General features: G+C 54.2%; 1 protein-coding gene across 6 annotated transcripts in view; it reads right to left on the bottom strand.

Annotated features, from left to right (window-relative positions):
• NFIX (nuclear factor I X) overlaps positions 1 to 16,503 on the bottom strand; it is a 95,080-nt gene that overhangs the window by 58,637 nt on the left and 19,940 nt on the right. For 2 of the 6 annotated variants that reach the window (XM_030301688.1, XM_030301690.1), the window contains exons 1-2: positions 8,741 to 8,806; positions 7,845 to 8,376 (exon numbers count right to left, since the gene is read on the bottom strand). In XM_030301688.1, the coding sequence (XP_030157548.1) occupies positions 7,845 to 8,376; positions 8,741 to 8,791 (583 nt within the window). In that variant the 5' untranslated portion in view covers positions 8,792 to 8,806. Of the gene's footprint in view, positions 1 to 7,844; positions 8,377 to 8,740; positions 8,815 to 9,397; positions 9,460 to 16,503 lie in introns of those variants that run through there. The other 4 variants (XM_030301687.1, XM_032591338.1, XM_030301675.2 and 1 more) reach the window with 4 other exon arrangements.

Raw genomic sequence — 16,503 nt, 5'->3', positions numbered from 1 at the left:
CACGTGTGCTTGAAGTAGGCACCCCGACGGGCATCGGTCTGGGTGCCTCTGGTCCCAGACTGCTGGCGAGAGAGGCCCTCCGGCTCCTTTCGGCCTCAGCCCCCTGTCCTCAAAGTCCTCCGCGAGCCATGGGCCTTGTGCCCTGGGAGGGGCACCCGCGCTGCAGCGGTCTCACAAACCATCACGGAGAGAGGCAAGAGGTAAGGGGAGGGCCGGGGAGGGGGGAGGTGAGAGAGCAAGCCTGCAAAGACAGGGGCTTGTCCCAGGCCTTGCCCCACAGGACACCAGGCTGCTGGGTAGACCGGTCACCCCTCTACTTCACGCCCTGACAGACAGTGGGGAGGCCAGTCTGTATGTAAAGGATCTCCAAGGAGTCTGCATGCTAGAAGGGCCCCCGCTCCCTTCCCATCCAACCGAGAGGGAAACAGCAGAATCTGGGACGATAGAGGGAAAACGGCAAAGTCAAGGTTCAGGACCACTCCAATCCTACAGCTGTGACAAAGGCCTCTACAGGGGACGTGGCTACCAGGGGAATGTACTTCGGTCCCCGGCACGTCGGACCTTTCCCTACCCAAGCAGTAGGTTCTGACCTGCCCCTTCCGACCCTCTGGCCTAGCACAGGCCCGAGGTGAACCAACGACTCCATCCTGAGCCCCCACGCTTCCCCCTCTTGCTTGGTGGGGGCAGCCCCCACTTCCTGCGTCAGCCCAGAAGACCGCCCATCGCCTCGAGCCCCCAACTCAGAAAGGAGTTCCAGGGACCCGACCCCTCTGAGAATGAAGCAACCCAAATAAAAATTTTAAAACCCAGAAGCTCTTTCTCTCCAGCCCCCTCCCCCTCCACTGGCAAATGAAAACAAACAAGAAATCAAAGAGGCCTTTTGTGCGAGCACCGCGCTGACACGGCTGGGGCCTTTGAAAGGACTTCTGAATCGGACACTGAAGGATAAGATAACTGAAGCGTGGCAGCTCCTGAGACAGGGGTGGGGGGTGGGACTGATGGGGCAAAGAGAAAAAGGGGTGGGGAGGGAGCCACCCTCTCCCTTGGGCAGAAAAGGGGATGCTCAGCTGTGTCCTCTCCACACAGCTGCTGCGGACACCAGAACAGAGGGGGACCATGGCACGGCCCTCTGGCCAACCCTTCCTCGGCACCCCAGGTCTCTGCAGCACTAGAAAGCGGCAGAGATGGGCCCTGCCTCCCTCTTCACGGCCCCTGGTGAAGCCCCAACGGGTCTTCCCTCCCTCCCCGCACGGATCACTGCACACTCCACGCCCACGGGACCGCATCTTCTAGAAGTCACTACGAGGCCCTCACCCAAACCCTGCCAGCCGAATGCGGGAGTCTCTCATTCTTAGAACGGCCTCGCTCACAGTAGGTTCACCCAGCGCGTGTTTCGTGAATAAAGGAAATTCGACCACCCTCCAGCAATGCCAAGAAGTAAACTGAATCCTCAGGAAGTCCTTCCGCGCGTCTGGACCCCGGCCCTCCTGCTGCAGAGCGGCCCCGTTTCCTCTGGGTGGGTGGTGGAGCACAGCTGGTCCCCATGCTCAGGGCGTCCAGGTCCCCTCTGGCTTGAACCACAGCGCTGGTTCAAGCTCAGACGAGGGTGATTCTTTTTTTCCCTTGAGCTATAGCTTCCAACTCAGCCAGCAGAGTGAGCACTCCACCGAGAACCCCTGTGCATCGCAACCAGCGTGGACCCGACTGGTTGAGCAGACAGGCTATGGACAAAGGTGACACGAGCAGATGGTCAGGGGAGTCCTAGAAGGAGACCAAGCCAAAGGACTGTCCCAGGCCTGTAGGCAACAGCTCGCCTGACTGGGCATTTCTCATCTCCTCTTGGGGGTCACATCCCCTTCTTGAGGCTAGCCTGAGCCCCGTCACCCTTCCACCCCACCAAGCAAGGCATCCCATGTCACATTAACAGAGCACAGGCGGCCCGGGCCGGCTTCACAGGTATGCAACCTGGACAGTCACACGCACCCCGTGCTTGGTCTTAACGCTCTCACTGTCGTCCCGTCGCAATCCCTCATCACTCTGAACCAGGAGCCCCGCACTTTTCGTTTTGCACCGGGCCCCACACATTACGTAGCCGGAAGGCCCTGCAAATCCCGCAGCGACCACGGGACCTGATCGCGCCTGGAGTTTCTGTGTTCCATACCAAATGCTCCAGTTTAAGAGGGCCTCCAGGAAGTGGTGACCAAAATGGCAAGGGCTCGAGGAGCTGCATCCACTGCGGGAGGCGTGAGGGACTGGCAACGTTTGGCCTGGAGAGAGGACAGCTTCCTGGGGAGAAGGGTGGAAAGGAACCATGAGAGCAGGCTTCAGCATCCGAGAGGCTGCCGTGTCACAGAAAACTCAGCGCTCACCTGAGTTGTCCCCTGACAGAAGTGAGACTGACAGGTAAAGGCGACAGGGAGGCAGCCTTGGGCTCATGAGATCCTAACAACAGCAAGGACAGCCAGCAGCGGTGATCCGTCACCTGCCTGCTATGTGCTGGTGTCTTTACAGGCTAGCTGCAACCCTCTAACCATTCTCTGGGTTGGACGAACGGAAGAATTTTACAGTGGCCAAAGCTGACCTTTGAACAACAGTGACACCTCCTCCAGGACGTTCTAAAGGGGACCTTACGTTGGGTTAAAAGATGATCCGCGCCTCTCGCGAGTCTTACGAATCTGGTTCCTGGGCCCTGCAGTCTACGCCAGCCCTGGTACCAGATGGTGCTGCCTCAACGACGCAGACCAGTGGCATTTCTGGGCCTTGAAAAAAGAGGCAGTGGGTGAGGTGGCCCAGAGGCCGCGCTAGGGGCCAGTCCCCCAGGAAGGCGGCTGGCGCTCCTGTGGTCTCTCCCATGCACTGCCACCAGAGCCACCAGATGGGCCGAGGGTCCAGCAAAGGCTTAGGGGCATCGCTGGCATCGTCTGTATCTTGGCAGGGCTAACATGGCCGAACGATGCCCTGTACCACCATGGAAGGGCCCAGAGGAAGAGTCCTCCCTCGGACCTGAAAACCAGCACTCACTGCAAAGCCCCGAGGTCTGAAGCAGAGAGCAAAACCAGGGAACTCTTACACCCGAGAAGGGTGACTGTGCACTTGGAAAAGTTCACTTAGACAAATCCTTAGGTGCCAATCCATTTCCTGTGACGGGTAAGGTCCGGCCGTCCCAGGACCCGGAGGCGAGGAGGGAGGCAGAATCTCCTTTCAGAGTGTTGCACAAACAACCCAGGGGAGCACAGTCTGCAGAGCCCAGATGGAGAAACCCTACAGGACAAATGACCCACTTCCTTCAACAGCAACAACCCAAAAACTGGCAGAAAAGAAACCAAGGTGGAGGAGGACCGCCTAGAGATCGTGAGTCTGAAAGACATATCGACCCGTCGCAATGCGTGCACCTGATTTTCTTCCTTCCTTCCTTTCTTTTTTTTCTTTTAAGTAAGCTCTACGCCCAGCATGGGGCTTGAACTCACGACCTGGAGATCAAGAGCCCCATGCTCCACCAGCGGAGCCAGCAAGGCGCCCCTGTGTGCACCTGATTCTGATTTTGATCCTGACCCAGACAAACAAAACTGGGAGATAATTAGGGAAATGTGAACGCTTACTAGCCTGACCAGGCTGAAGAAACGGTTGATTATTTTTAGGTATAGTGATAGTGTGGTTGCGTTCTTCAAGACTCCTCATCTTTAGAGACATGCACAGATATATTTACAGATGAAAAGCTACAATGCCTGGGTTTTCTTCTAAACAACCCAGCGTGGGTGGGCAGTGGGGGGTATGGATGAGTGAGTGGAGCCTGACCGTAAGTCAGTCAGCAACTACCAGCATTGGTGATGGGGGCTCCTTCTACATGTGAATTTCTCCATCGTGAACCAGCCGAGATAAAGAAAATCACCACCCGAGTATCTGGACTTCACGGGCTTCCACTGGGGCCTGTCAGAGGAATCCGACAGGGAGAAGCTGACATTTCCATTCGGTGAAGCTTTTTATTACTTTCAGACTCTTTTTTAACTTTTAAGGAACCTCTACACTCGTTGTGGGCTCAAATTCACAACCCCAAGATCAAGAGTCACATGCTCTACAGGCTGAGTCAGACGGGCGCCCCAGATTTTTCCATTTTCTAGGACCGAAGCCTAGGTTAGGGCAGGTCCGAAGATACCAGATCACCTTCAGAGCCCTGCAGAAGCAGCTCTGGAGATAGCCCAGCAGCACTTCTGGACCAGCTCAGCCATCCTTCCTCACACACAAGCAGAGGCCTCCTAGACCCACGCTCCCCTATATCTCCAACCACCTGCCTTCGGGCAACCTCTTTGGATGGAAGGACATCACCGGGAACGCACCACTACTCCCCATGGCCGGGTTCTCTGACCCCACTCTGCCTCAACCTCCCCTCCCGAATGGGACAAACGCATGGCAAGATTCCTTCCCAGCAGGAAGGCCACGCTCAAGAGGCCGTAACACACCCTGGGCGGTCTTTTGGACCCCACGCTCTGGGAGTGGAGCTCCCGACATCACACACACACACACACACACACACACGCGCGCACACGTCCTTTATTTCCTCCCCAGCCATGCCACCTCTCGAAGCTTCAAGTGGGGCAAAACAAAAACACAAGAGGGCCACGGATGATGATGGCACTTGGAGGTAAAGCAACGTCCCCATGCTTACCACCGTGTCAAGTTCACTTGTCACCAAACCCGGCACCGCCTGCTCGGCCCAGACTGCGTCCTTCAACCCAGTCTTCGGGGAAGAAACGTACTTTAAGAATCCAAAGCAACTCTCATCTGAGACCTTGCCACCCTAGCCCCTACTCCTGGTTTATACCAGGAGGAAGGAGCAAGGGGCACCCTGCTGAGCATGTCCAGGGGTGGGGTGGCGGGGGGGGGGGGGGGCATGGGCAGGAGAAGGCTGTGCTGTCAGATCCATGCTGTTTGGGGGCTCGGCCAGAAGAAGACATTTTCTAGCCAACTGGGGTGGCTTGGGGAGAAAAAGGCTGTGGCTGCACCTCACTATCTTGAGACCATCTACCCAAGGCCCATGCTGCACCGATTCACCCCTACTCCTTCAGTAAGGCACATGTGAATTAAAGCAATTCCAGCAAGAAATCCTACCTTCGTCGAAACTATCTGGAGTCCAGGGAGCTAGAGTATAGACGAATTCTTTTGAAATATCCCCAGTTCTCCACTCAGCTTTTATCAAGGAACTGGACCTCAGCCGGGACAGAAATGGCCGCGGCCGCATTCGATGGGGCAATGAATTCACTCATATTCCTGGGCAAATGATCTCATTATAGCTGGGGGGCGGGCGGGGATGCCTCCTTTCTCACGACAGACACCTGCCTGGTTAGTCCAGGAGCCAGGAGGCTGGCCAGAAACGGTCTCCTTCCTCACGCACACTTCATCCTACCTTAGCCTCATGCTGGCAGCCGTCAAGAATTTGGCCTAAAATAGGGGCGCCTGGGTGGCTCAGTCGGTTAAGCGGCCGACTTCGGCTCAGGTCATGCTCTCGCAGTCCGTGGGTTCGAGCCCCGCATCGGGCTCTGTGCTGACAGCTCAGAGCCTGGAGCCTGTTTCAGATTCTGTGTCTCCCTCTTTCTCTGACCCTCCCCTGTTCATGCTCTGTCTCTCTCTCTCTCTCTCTCTCTCTCTCTCTCTCTCTGTCTCAAAAATAAATAAATGTTAAAAAAAATTAAAAAAAAAAAGAATTTGGCCTAAAATAAGAGTCCAGGGAAACAGCTTGGCTACAGGGATCTAGCTAGAGAGCAGGGTAGGAGGAAGCCAGAGAGAGGTGAGTATTGATTTCCATCTCAGCGGCCCTAGTTCTAAAATCAGAAGGTACAGAATGCCCTTGCAGAGGATCTATCTGACAGACACAAACTCAAGGCTCCAAGCCTCCCCCAAGCTCCCTTCAGCACTACCAGGCACACACCCTCCCCACTCCGACTTGCTGTAGAGACAGAGAATGAGAGGATAACTTTAAATTTTGTTTCTTCAGTCTCATTTCCAGAAAGAAAAAGGGCGAACAGAGGAGAGGACTGGCAGTTGGTCATTCTTCATGAGGGGTCACGATAGTCACACCAGGCCAAGTGCAAGCCTAGAAAGATCCACGGAGAGAGGAATGGCTGTGGGGGCGGTGGGAGGGGGATGTCCACTGCCTCCAACAAACTATCAAAGCCACCTCTCAGAATGAGAGAGAGTGTGAGTAAGGAGAGAGGCCTCAAATACCACCTTTTCATCCCCAGAGTTCGCCAACATAGAAACCCTCAGTGCTAATCCTAGTGGAAGTTACTTTCCCGACGCAATGCTAAAAGTTCCCCAAAATTTCATTTCTGGATTAAGTCATACGACTCCTCCCAACTTCCCAAACAGGCAAGGGAGTGACCACAGCAGAAAAGTGAGTTGCTTTTCTTTTTTATGAATGAACAGGAAGGAAGACACACACACACACACACACACACACACACACACACACACACACTTGCGGGAAAGAACACTCACTAGAGTTGAAGTTAAGCCACATTCTGTTACATTTGCATAAAGACAGAAAGAAGGGAAACAAGGGAGAAAAAATACCGGAATAGTGGAAAGGGAAAACACACACACACACACACACACACACACACACACACACACACACACAGAGAAAAAGGAAAGGTTTGGTAGCCCTCTCATTACAAGTTGGTTGGGCATAATGTAAACACACTTCTGCCTTGCTTAATCACAGAGTGCCGCCCGTTTAGGTTTCAAAGGCGGCAGTAAATTGGGCGTAGCTGAGTGGAGGCTAAAAATTAACCAGCCATCTCTGTTTCAATTTGTAAGAAAACAAAAGCGGAAAGAAATTATAAAAAGGGAAAGGGTGGGGGGAAGGAACGGAGGAAGAGAACTGAACCACCCCGACCCAAAATGCTGGGCAAAACTGGAAAAGCAAAGCGGAGAAGTGGAACTGCTTGGAACACAAAAGGAAAAGGGAAATTTACAGAGTTTTTGGATTGTTTGTTCCTTTCAGACCACTGCTGCAACTACGCCACTCCCCGACACGCCTGTGCTGGGGACTGCCTCTCCGGCTTCCCAGCAGAGGGGTGGGGGCCTCGGGCATCCATCCTGGGGTCTCCCCACTTCAGCCGGCACGCCTCGGAGGGGAGAGCGGAAGGAATCTCATGCGCCTTTTCACTCTCTGTGAAGTCAAATGACTTTCCTACTCTCCGACAGTCAAATCTCAACAATCCCAGCCCAAACGGCTCCGGCTCCGGCTCCGGACTGGGCATCTGGGTCCCAGAATCTGCCCACCTCTGCCTTGTCTCCTCTTTTCTATTCATTCTGGCTCATAACCCGGGCTTTTACACGCCCCTCTCTCCACCGAACCGCTGCCCACCCGGCTTGTGCCAAATCCCGCTTTTCCCCAGGACTTGCGGGGAAGCCGCAGGCAAGCCAGCACCTGGCTCCCGGTGCCTCTTCTGACTCATTTTAAATCTGAGCAACGAGTGATTTTTGTCTGTGTGCAGTAGTGTTCATCACCAACTCTCACCCTGGTGGATAATTCTGGGGCAGCCTGGCCCCAGTCCTGAGACCTGCAGCGCCTCTGGGGTAGGATGAGTCCTCCAAAGACGGAGACGGCCGACAACCCCGCAGGTAACGTGGCAAGGGAGCAAAAGAGGGAGCATGAAGAGCGTGGAGGGAAACGGAAGAAGGCAACAGGGAACATCAGACACGCTGCAGCCCTGGGCAGGACAGGCGCACTCGTGAGGCCTACTGCCTGCATCCCTCGGAAAGAAGAGGAACCGTACACAAAACAAATGCCAGCGAGGGAAATAAAATGGGGGGGGGGGGGGGGGGGGTTGGAAGTGACCTACCTGGAGTGTGGACAAAGTAAGCCAGATAAAGATCCAGTTCTTTGATTGTGACTCCAATGTGATGTGGCTGGACGCAGAGGCCGGGGTTCGAGCACTGGGGCGACTTGTAGAGCCGCTCCCCATCAGTACTTTCCAGGGGGATCCCCTTAAACAAAATCACCATGACCAGGTCCAGCCGCCACACCTTGTCGGCCTGGCGCAGGCAGTCAATCCGCCGGATCTTGCCCTTCTGGTCGGGGTTGGAGAGCACGCAGCAGGGGGGCTTCTTGCCCGTGATGGTCAGCACAAAGTCCTCTCGGAACTCGGGCCGGATGTCTTTGCGCAGCTTGGCCAGCAGCCGGGATGCCCACTTCTGCTTGATCTCGGGCTTCTCGCCCAGCAGCTCGTCCTTCACCGCCCGCTCCTCGTCCTTCGACATCCGCTTCTCGTGCTTCTTGAAGTACTTGCGCTTCCGCGCCTGCAGGTTGAACCAGGTGTAGGAGAAGGCGCGGACGTGAGGCAGCAGCGCCTCGATGAACGGGTGGAACTCATCCTGCAGGCGGCAAGCCGGGAGCATGCGGGGCGAGGGAGGACGGGAGGAGGGGAAGACGGGGTGAGGGGGAAAGAGAAAAGGAGAAAAGAAGCGTTAGAAGGGGGGCACACGAAAAAAAAATCGCCGCCGCCTCCTCCTCCTCCTCCCCCCCTCCCACGACAATTTTCTCTCGTGATTGTTCTACGAAAGTGTGGTCTGGAGCCACCGCCAGCCGAGCCAGCCGCTCGCTCCCATCTCAGCCTCAGCAGCCAGACAGAGGCACCCAGAGCCTGAGCACACACCTATTCTCTCTCTCTCTCTCTCTCTCTCTCTCCCTCACTCACTCACACACACGCGCGCACAGACAACGTTGCCGTCCACACACACACGCTGCTGGTATCCCCGCCAGGCTCTGTCGCGCCCATGACATCTCCATGGTCTATCGCAGCCGCAAACTCCCGGCAGCTCGCCCCGGTGGCGCGGCGTCCGGGTCTGCACGGACTCCCGTGGACGCACAGACGAGGCGCGCGGGGGCCGCCTCGTGTCCCGACACCGGTCGGTTTTTGGCCACCCCCAAAAAGAGAGAACATGACATCCAGGAGCCAGCGAGGAACCGGATTTGGCTGTCCCCTCCCCACGCTGTTTTCATTCCCTTTTCTCCTGCTCCAATTGGAACATCCACCCCAGCATTTTTTTTTTAATCAGATCTAAATCCTAAATATGTGATTTCAGCTTTGTTACCGACACCGATACTAATGTTAATCACGGTAATAAGGAACAAAACACTTCTTGTTAGCACAAATAAGGTGGTTGCCTCGGCCACATTAGGGTTAAAAGCCTCGTGGGGCGTCCTGCAGCCCCTTCCCCACTGACCCCTTCACCCTCTTTCCCACTCAGGTGACAGAGGGCTGGGCTCTCGCTTTTTGGTTTTTTTTTTTTTTTTTTGGTTTTTTTTTTTTTTTTGCTTGTTTGCTTGTTTGAAGTTTAAATAATAATTGATTTCTGTTTACAAAAATAAAACTGGAAAAAATTAAATAATTACCATTGATCTGAAGCACCCGGCAAAGCCCAACGCCCGATTCTGAGCTTCTGGACTCAACAGAGTTGTGAGTTGGGGGCGGGTGGGGGGAGGGGGGAGGGGGAGGAGCAGGGGAGGAAGGTAAATGTTTTAAAGGGGGTTATTATTGGTGTTCTGGGGAATAGGGGCCGGGCTTGGGTGGATTCTCAAACCCTTCCCCCTCCTCCCCCCTCCACGCTCCATTGCACAGAAGGGGGAAATTAATATTTTTTTTGAAAAGGAGCAAAAAGAAAGAAAGGTCAGGGATAGCAAGCAGAGAGAGGGAGCGAGCCGGTTGCCACACACGCCAGGTAAACAAAAGCCAACAAAAAAAAATGTTCAATTTCGCCTCCTGTGCATCCTCTTTCAGTTTAAGAAAAAAGAGAGAGAAGGAAAATATGCAAAATTTCAAAATCAAAACCTACCTCCCAATCACCACCCCCAACACACAGCACACCCTACCCCACCCCCCACCCCACTCCACCCCCCCCCACCCCGTGCAAAACAAAACAAAAACAAAAACCAGGAGGGGGAAGGCGGCAGCTGAAGAAAAAGGCTTTCGGCTTTGGCAGCGGCACAGGGATGTAAACTTCTGCCGCCTCCCTCCGCCTCTGAGCCTGATCACAGGCAAAGGGGGAGCTCGCAGATTCCCGGGGAAGAGGACGAGTTCGGACCGGCTGCAGACCGTCGCTGGCAGACGCGTGCAAAAGAGAGAGAGGGAGTAAGGGAGGGAGGGAGGAAAGAAGAGAAAGAGGGAGAGAGCGAGGGAGGACGTGGATGGGATGGTGCTGTGTGTGTAAGTGTGTGCGAGTGTGGTGTGTGTGTGTGTGTGTGTGTGCGCGCGCGTGTGTGTGCTGGTTGGATTTTGGATAGATATATATATATATTTTTTTTTTTTGCTTTTCTCTCTCAAACTCCCTCTCTCTCCCTTTCATGCTCAATCCCCATCCATTTGCCTGTGCCAAAGCCAGTAAAAAGGGGGGGAAGCAAGAGAGAGAGAGAGAGAGAGGGAGAGAGAGAGAGAGGGAGAGAGAAGGATCCACCTATTTGGCAATGAGACATCCTCGAGCAGCCAATGGCTGTGTCCAAGGGGAGGAGGGAACCAGGCGAGTCGGGAGGGTGGGGAGAGCCCCCGGCAGTTGGAGACCAAAAACAATTTGCCCAATCGACAAGTTCACGTCTAATGAACAAGCAAAGTCCAGCAGTTATGAATTTTTCATTCCAGGCTCCCACTCGGGTCCATTTGGCAGCAGCCAGCCAGCAAATTCGGAGTGGGGGGGTAGGGCTGGGGGGACTAGGATTGAGGAAGACACGGATTTTTTTTTCTTTTTTTAAGCCAGAAAAAGAAATAAATAAAGGCCTGGCTCGGGCGGGCGCCCCAGAAGGCCTTGGGGAGAGCAGCTGCGCCTTCTCTGTGTTTTGGTTTCAGTCTCTTTCTCTCAGGCCCTCACACTCTCTTTCTGGTTCTATTTCTTTTTTTATTTATGGAGCGCACAGGGGCGAGTGGAAGTTTTCCTCCCTGGCCAGACCCGCGAGCCTGCGGTGCTATGAATAGAAAGAGAAGAAGAAAGAGAGCTCGGAAAGTGTCCATGCCAGCCGCACTTCCAGGGCAGGGACCTGGCGCCCAGGGTGCGGCCACCCCTTCCTCCCCGGGGCCTGGCTGCCGCCGGCAGGAGCACTCCCAGACGAGGTGCACCCCCACCCCCAGGCCCCCAGCGAGCTCGACCGCCTCCCTCAGCCCACACCCAGCCACGCACGCTCCATTAGCGGTGACGAGGGATGCCAACGCAATGCAGCTCGGCTCGGGGAAACTGCAACAGTTTATTAAAATAGCCTCCTGTCACAGCACTCCGCTGACAAGCACTACATGCAGCCACAAACACAGCAGCCAATCCCAGGGAGAAGTGACAAAGGCAGGAAGATGGACACTGCTTCCGAACAGTCACAGAGTCTTACGATGATGCCTCCCCCCAACCCCCAGGAGCTTCATTCTTTGCCGTCTCTAGCCCTGCCCCGTCCGTCCACTTGATCCGTGTTTGGGGTTTCTTGGCTGGAGCAGGGACGGCACTCCCCTAGCCCCCAGTTCAGTTCAGGCTAAGGGGCCCCGAACCGTAGGGAGCAAGGTGCAGGAGCATACAGAAAGAAACCGATGTGAGAGGGGAAAAGCTAAGAAAGGAAACAACAGAGAGGAAAGGGCTCTAGCAGGAAAAGCAGGGCAACTTTGGGGAAACCAAAATCACAGAGAAGAGCCCTCCCCGCCCCTCCCACCCCCCCCCCGCCCTTCCAAACCAGGCAGGACCAGGCAGGAAGGTGGGCACGAGAGAGGGAGGCCAGGAGAGCCAGCTCCACAGGGCTGTCTCTACGAGGGGCTACTGAGCGGCCTGCCGTAGGCCTTGGAGAAGCTGTAAGGAGGAAACAGTTATGAGAGGCCGAGCAGAGGAGTTCACAAACAGACATGGAGAGACTGATCCGGCTCAGAACTGTCCCTACAGCTCCCCTCTCCCCAGGCGAGGCTCAGCCCTCAGCTGGCAGCAGAAAAAAGGTCACTGCTCACTCGTGCCCCTTTCTTCCCCATCTGAAACCCTGTGCTCAATGGCCTTTATGCTGGCAGAAAGGTTCCCGGAAGAGCGCCCGGGCTGTGCCAAAACAAAACATGCAGCCCTGGGCTGGCGCTGAACCCTGACAATGAGAAAGGTGCTGGCCAGCACCTGGGACCCCAGTCCAGGTCCCCGAACGGCCTGAAGTGAGCCCACAGCTGACCCCAAGAGAAACAGAGGTGAACAAGCAGGAGGCAGGTGTCGTTGCGGACAGGCCTCTTAGCGTAGGGTTCAATAATTAACATCATGTTAATAACCAGCTTCAGTCCGATCAGCCGAAGATGTTAACTGAGTGACATAAGATACCAAACGCTGCCTTTCCACCTGGAGAGAAGCGATCTTTCTAAAGTCAAGATGGGATGGCAAAAATTACAAGTGCATTTATATTTGGCATGCGGGTCTTTTCCTGGTATTTTGATTTATCCTGAATATTGGACACCGCACAGAATATGACCAACATGAGCCTCCTGGAGAATTCTGGCATATTCCGTCTCACAGACCACGGGGCTGAGTGGAAGAGATGTGCCGAACACGGCTTGATTCCGAAGCCGGATCCGCTGGTACAGCTGGGTGGGTGATGGGGAGATGGCAGGTGGAAGGATCCACGTGGAAGTTAAGGAAATAGGACAAGATCCATGATTCACTCCTGGATGGATGGAGGGGTCAAAGGTCGATGGCGTGGCAGAGAGACTGGACATAGAAGAGGCCCAGGAGGGCCAGTGGAGCGTCTCAGTAGAGCCTCAGGGATCCACACAGGGCCCACTGCGCCCCCTCAATGATCCCTTAACAGGAGAAGCAACAGGCCCTTCCCAGGGGAGTAACACGGAAGGAGAACAATCGCCAATTGTCCTTCTCCTGCCAGTTGCTGTAACCTTGAAGGTGGGCAGAGTGGATCCCCAGGGTGTGCTCTCCCCTCACCCTGTTCCCACGGGGGCCGCTGTCTGCGGTGTGAGGGAGAGTTTACTGGAAGAGCGGCCAGGGGCCAGGGTATTCCTAACTCTTGGAGAGGGAGGGGAGAAGGTCTCTCTCTCTCTCTCTCTCTCTCTCTCTCTCTCTCTCTCTCTCGTGGGCACACACAGAGAAGAATCACTCGGGTTCCATTAGAAACACTTGGTGTGCCCCTACCCCTGCAGCCTCCTCCTCCTGCCTGCCACTGGTGGTGCCTCCGGGCCCTGGCCACGCCCCTCAGGAGCCCCAGACAAAAGGGGACTGTCCCCCTTTTGTTACCAGAGTGGAGGCTCTGTTGGAAGATTACCTGTCCCAGACTCAGCCTCCTTCCCTTCTCCCCTCCCGCCGGGGCTGAGAGCTTCAGAGACCGTGCACCCTGCACACGGACAAGAGCCAAGACAAAAAACCCTCAGACAATTCAAGGCTTCTCAGGGCTGAGTCACCCACAAGTACAAGGGTTAAGGGGATGGAGGGAGCAAGGGGACGGGCAGGCCTCTGAGCCACAGAGGGGAGGGGGAAAGAGAATGACAGAAAAAAACAGGGAGGGGGAGAGGAAGCCAGCGGTGCTGGGAAGAGAAGTGAGCAAAAAAAGAAAACTAAAGACAAGAGGGAGGAATGAATAAAGGGAAAGCAGGCAATTTGGGGGGAAAGGTATTTTCTTCACGTAAAAGAAAAATTGAGAAGCCAGAGATAAGACTTTTAAAAAGCAACATAAGGAATTTTTCTGCCTTTGCAAGAGGAGGGCCTCTCTTATTCTGGTCAAGTATACAGAATTTGATTTTTTTAAAGCAACAGTTTTCACTGGAACATTTCTGAAATACCCAAGCCAGTTTCAGCCATCACTAGGAAAAATGTGCCTCCAAAAGAAAAAGACTGATTAGACCACAGAAAAAGAGGAAAAGAAAGAGGGAGAAAGAGAGAGAGAGAGAGAGAGAGAGAGAGAGAGAGAGAGAGAGAAGAAAGCCAAACCTGGAGAGAGAAAGCCAAGCTGGGCCCAAAACTGCAAAGAGAGAAAGAAAGACAAAGATGGACGGAGAGAGGACAGGGCCGAAAAGAAAAAAGAAGAAAGAAAAAAAAAAAAGAAAAAACAGGAGCAGGGACAAAAGACAAGGGCTCTGGGTCAGGGGCAAAAAAGAAAATCCAGCTAAGGAAAATGACCGCTTCCATCGTAAGAAAGTAGAGTGTGTGCTTTTCCAGAACGCCACCAAATAAATGAAGCCTTGTGTATTATTTAAGGGAAAATAGGAAAATTCATATAGAACTTCACTCAGTCTTCAAAAGTCTTCAAGGAAACAAAATAATTTTCCTAGCCCAAGACAGGTTTCAAAAGCGGCCTATACCTGCCAATAATGAAACACTGAGAAGGGGAAGAAGTTATATCTTTAAGGGCAGGGCTGCTGTTTGAACGTTTCTTTATCGTTAAAAATAATCCTATTTGTCCACATCCTGCTTGCTTTAAGACCCAAATTTATTCTCTCAGACCCTGGACACATGCTAACTATGTGTGTGTGTGTGTATGTGTATATATATATATATATACACATACACACACACACACACACACACACACTCACTCCATGCTAATTCCGATAACTATACACAGTGAGCGCAGATAACTGACAAAACCCAAGGCCTACATAGGAATAACCAGATATTTCAGTATCCATTTTACTACTACATTATCTGCAGCCTGGGTGAAAAAGGAAGCAGGAAATTTTAAAAAGCCACGAATAGAGCCCTGATTAATCTGCCCAATTCCTGGGATTTTCTCATTCATCCTTGGGCCGAAGCCAAAGAGGCCAACTTCGTATCCCCAACATCTCCCAGCCTGCCCCACAGAAGGAGGGACACAAGAAGGTGCAGGAGAAGGCAGTGTCCGGACTCTGGGGCAGAGATGGAAAAAAAAAAACAAAAAAACAAAAAAACCAAAATTGTAGGAAGCAGAGGGAAGGGGCCAGGCTGCTTATCCTGGAGGTAGGTGGGGCCTCCCCTCTCCGGGGGGTGGGGGAAGGCGGGAAGGGGCTCTGTAGCCAGAGTAAAATTATCCAAGAATCTGGAAATGCCAAGCATGGAAACCAGAAAATGCACATTGCGAGGAGGCTCAGAGAATTTGGACAAAGCGGGTTTTTGGCTGACTTGGGCCTGTTTTCCTCTGCTCAGGAAAGGCAGGCCCGCACGGTTTTTCTAGCGTCCTCACGCTTGCTGAATGGAATCGCCCCACACCCCCATGCTGGGTCTAGGACAGGGCCTGCATCAGAACCAGGCCACTCATTCCTCTCCTATAAAACCGCCTCCCTTTCCCTTCTTTTTCTCCTCCTGTCTACAAACCGGGAACGGTGGCCTGGGACCGGGCCAACAGGCAGCTTCGGTCTGGCTCCCAACGATACCCTGTTCCAGGCACATCTCCCCTCACCCTCCTGGCACCAAATAAAATAGGGTAGGAAGAGAGGTATTGGGGAGACCGTCTATTCGCTCTAGTGCCTCTGTAAATTCACTTCCATCCTCTGCAGAGAATACAAAAACAAAAACTCTAGGCCTTAATTCACTATTTAGCTTCAAACTTCCTTGTGTCACTGAATAGAAGTCAAAGCCAGGGAGGCCAGAGCCCAGACCTCCGCCGGAGCACACAGGGCAGATGACAGACAGGCACCGGCCTCGAGGGGCAAGAGCGGTGCGGAGCCTGAGTCTCACCCACTGAGTACCACTGGAAAGTGTCACCCCATGTGGCCAAGGCGCGCCCCCCCCCAGGAAGGAAGAACCCCCACAGGCCAGCTTCATAACTTTCTCCGAGAACTGAAAAACTGCCGAAAGGCAAGGGGAAGAGGAGAAACCAGTCGAGATGAGGTCCCTGCGGGGCCACTGTAAAAATACCCAGAGGCCAAGAGAGAAGGCCGGAGCAAAAGGCAAAATGTTGAAAATTCGCCGGAGGCCAACTGTAACTCCCGATCCCAGAAAAGGCTTGCGGAGCGGATCCTCCCGAGGGGATGTCCCCCTCCCTCCCCAAACCAGTCATCCCCGCACCTCCAAGACCCCTCTTGCAGCCTCCCCAGGCCCTCTTCAAGAGCTCCGTCGGCGTCCCTTGTGACACCCCTTTGCTTTACCTGGTCTGCTCTCCCTGCCACAGGACAGAAGGGCCAAGGGCAAGAGGAGAGTTTCTCCAAACCCCCGGTGCCCTCGGCCGGTCTGCACTCCTCACACCCTTGGCCCACAGAGAGAGCCTATTTCTTGCAGTTGCTGGAGCAACAGGCAGTGCCCAGAGCCGGGGGCAGAGAGCAGGGTGGCCAGGATGGGAACGGCCTGGGATTTTGCACTGCTTGAGGGCTCAGGGTAGCTGGGCCGGCCCTGTCTGGGCAAGCGGCTTTCCCAAAATGTACAATTTTAGGAGTTGGAAGGAAGACATTTTTTCAATCCCTCAAAATGTATTGCTCCCCGCCCCCCCCCCCCCGCCAACTATTTTATTATCAGGATCATTGCCAAGAAAACCCGAGAATCCTCATTCCCCCTGGGGTCTAGCCCTTGCAGGGGCTGGCACGGGGCGGGGTGGGG

The sequence above is a fragment of the Lynx canadensis genome, chromosome A2 (assembly GCF_007474595.2).
Source record: "Lynx canadensis isolate LIC74 chromosome A2, mLynCan4.pri.v2, whole genome shotgun sequence".
NCBI classification, from domain to species: Eukaryota; Metazoa; Chordata; class Mammalia; order Carnivora; family Felidae; genus Lynx; species Lynx canadensis.
The sequence above is the reverse complement of the archived record's forward strand: the minus strand, read 5'-3'. Positions and strand labels throughout refer to the sequence as shown.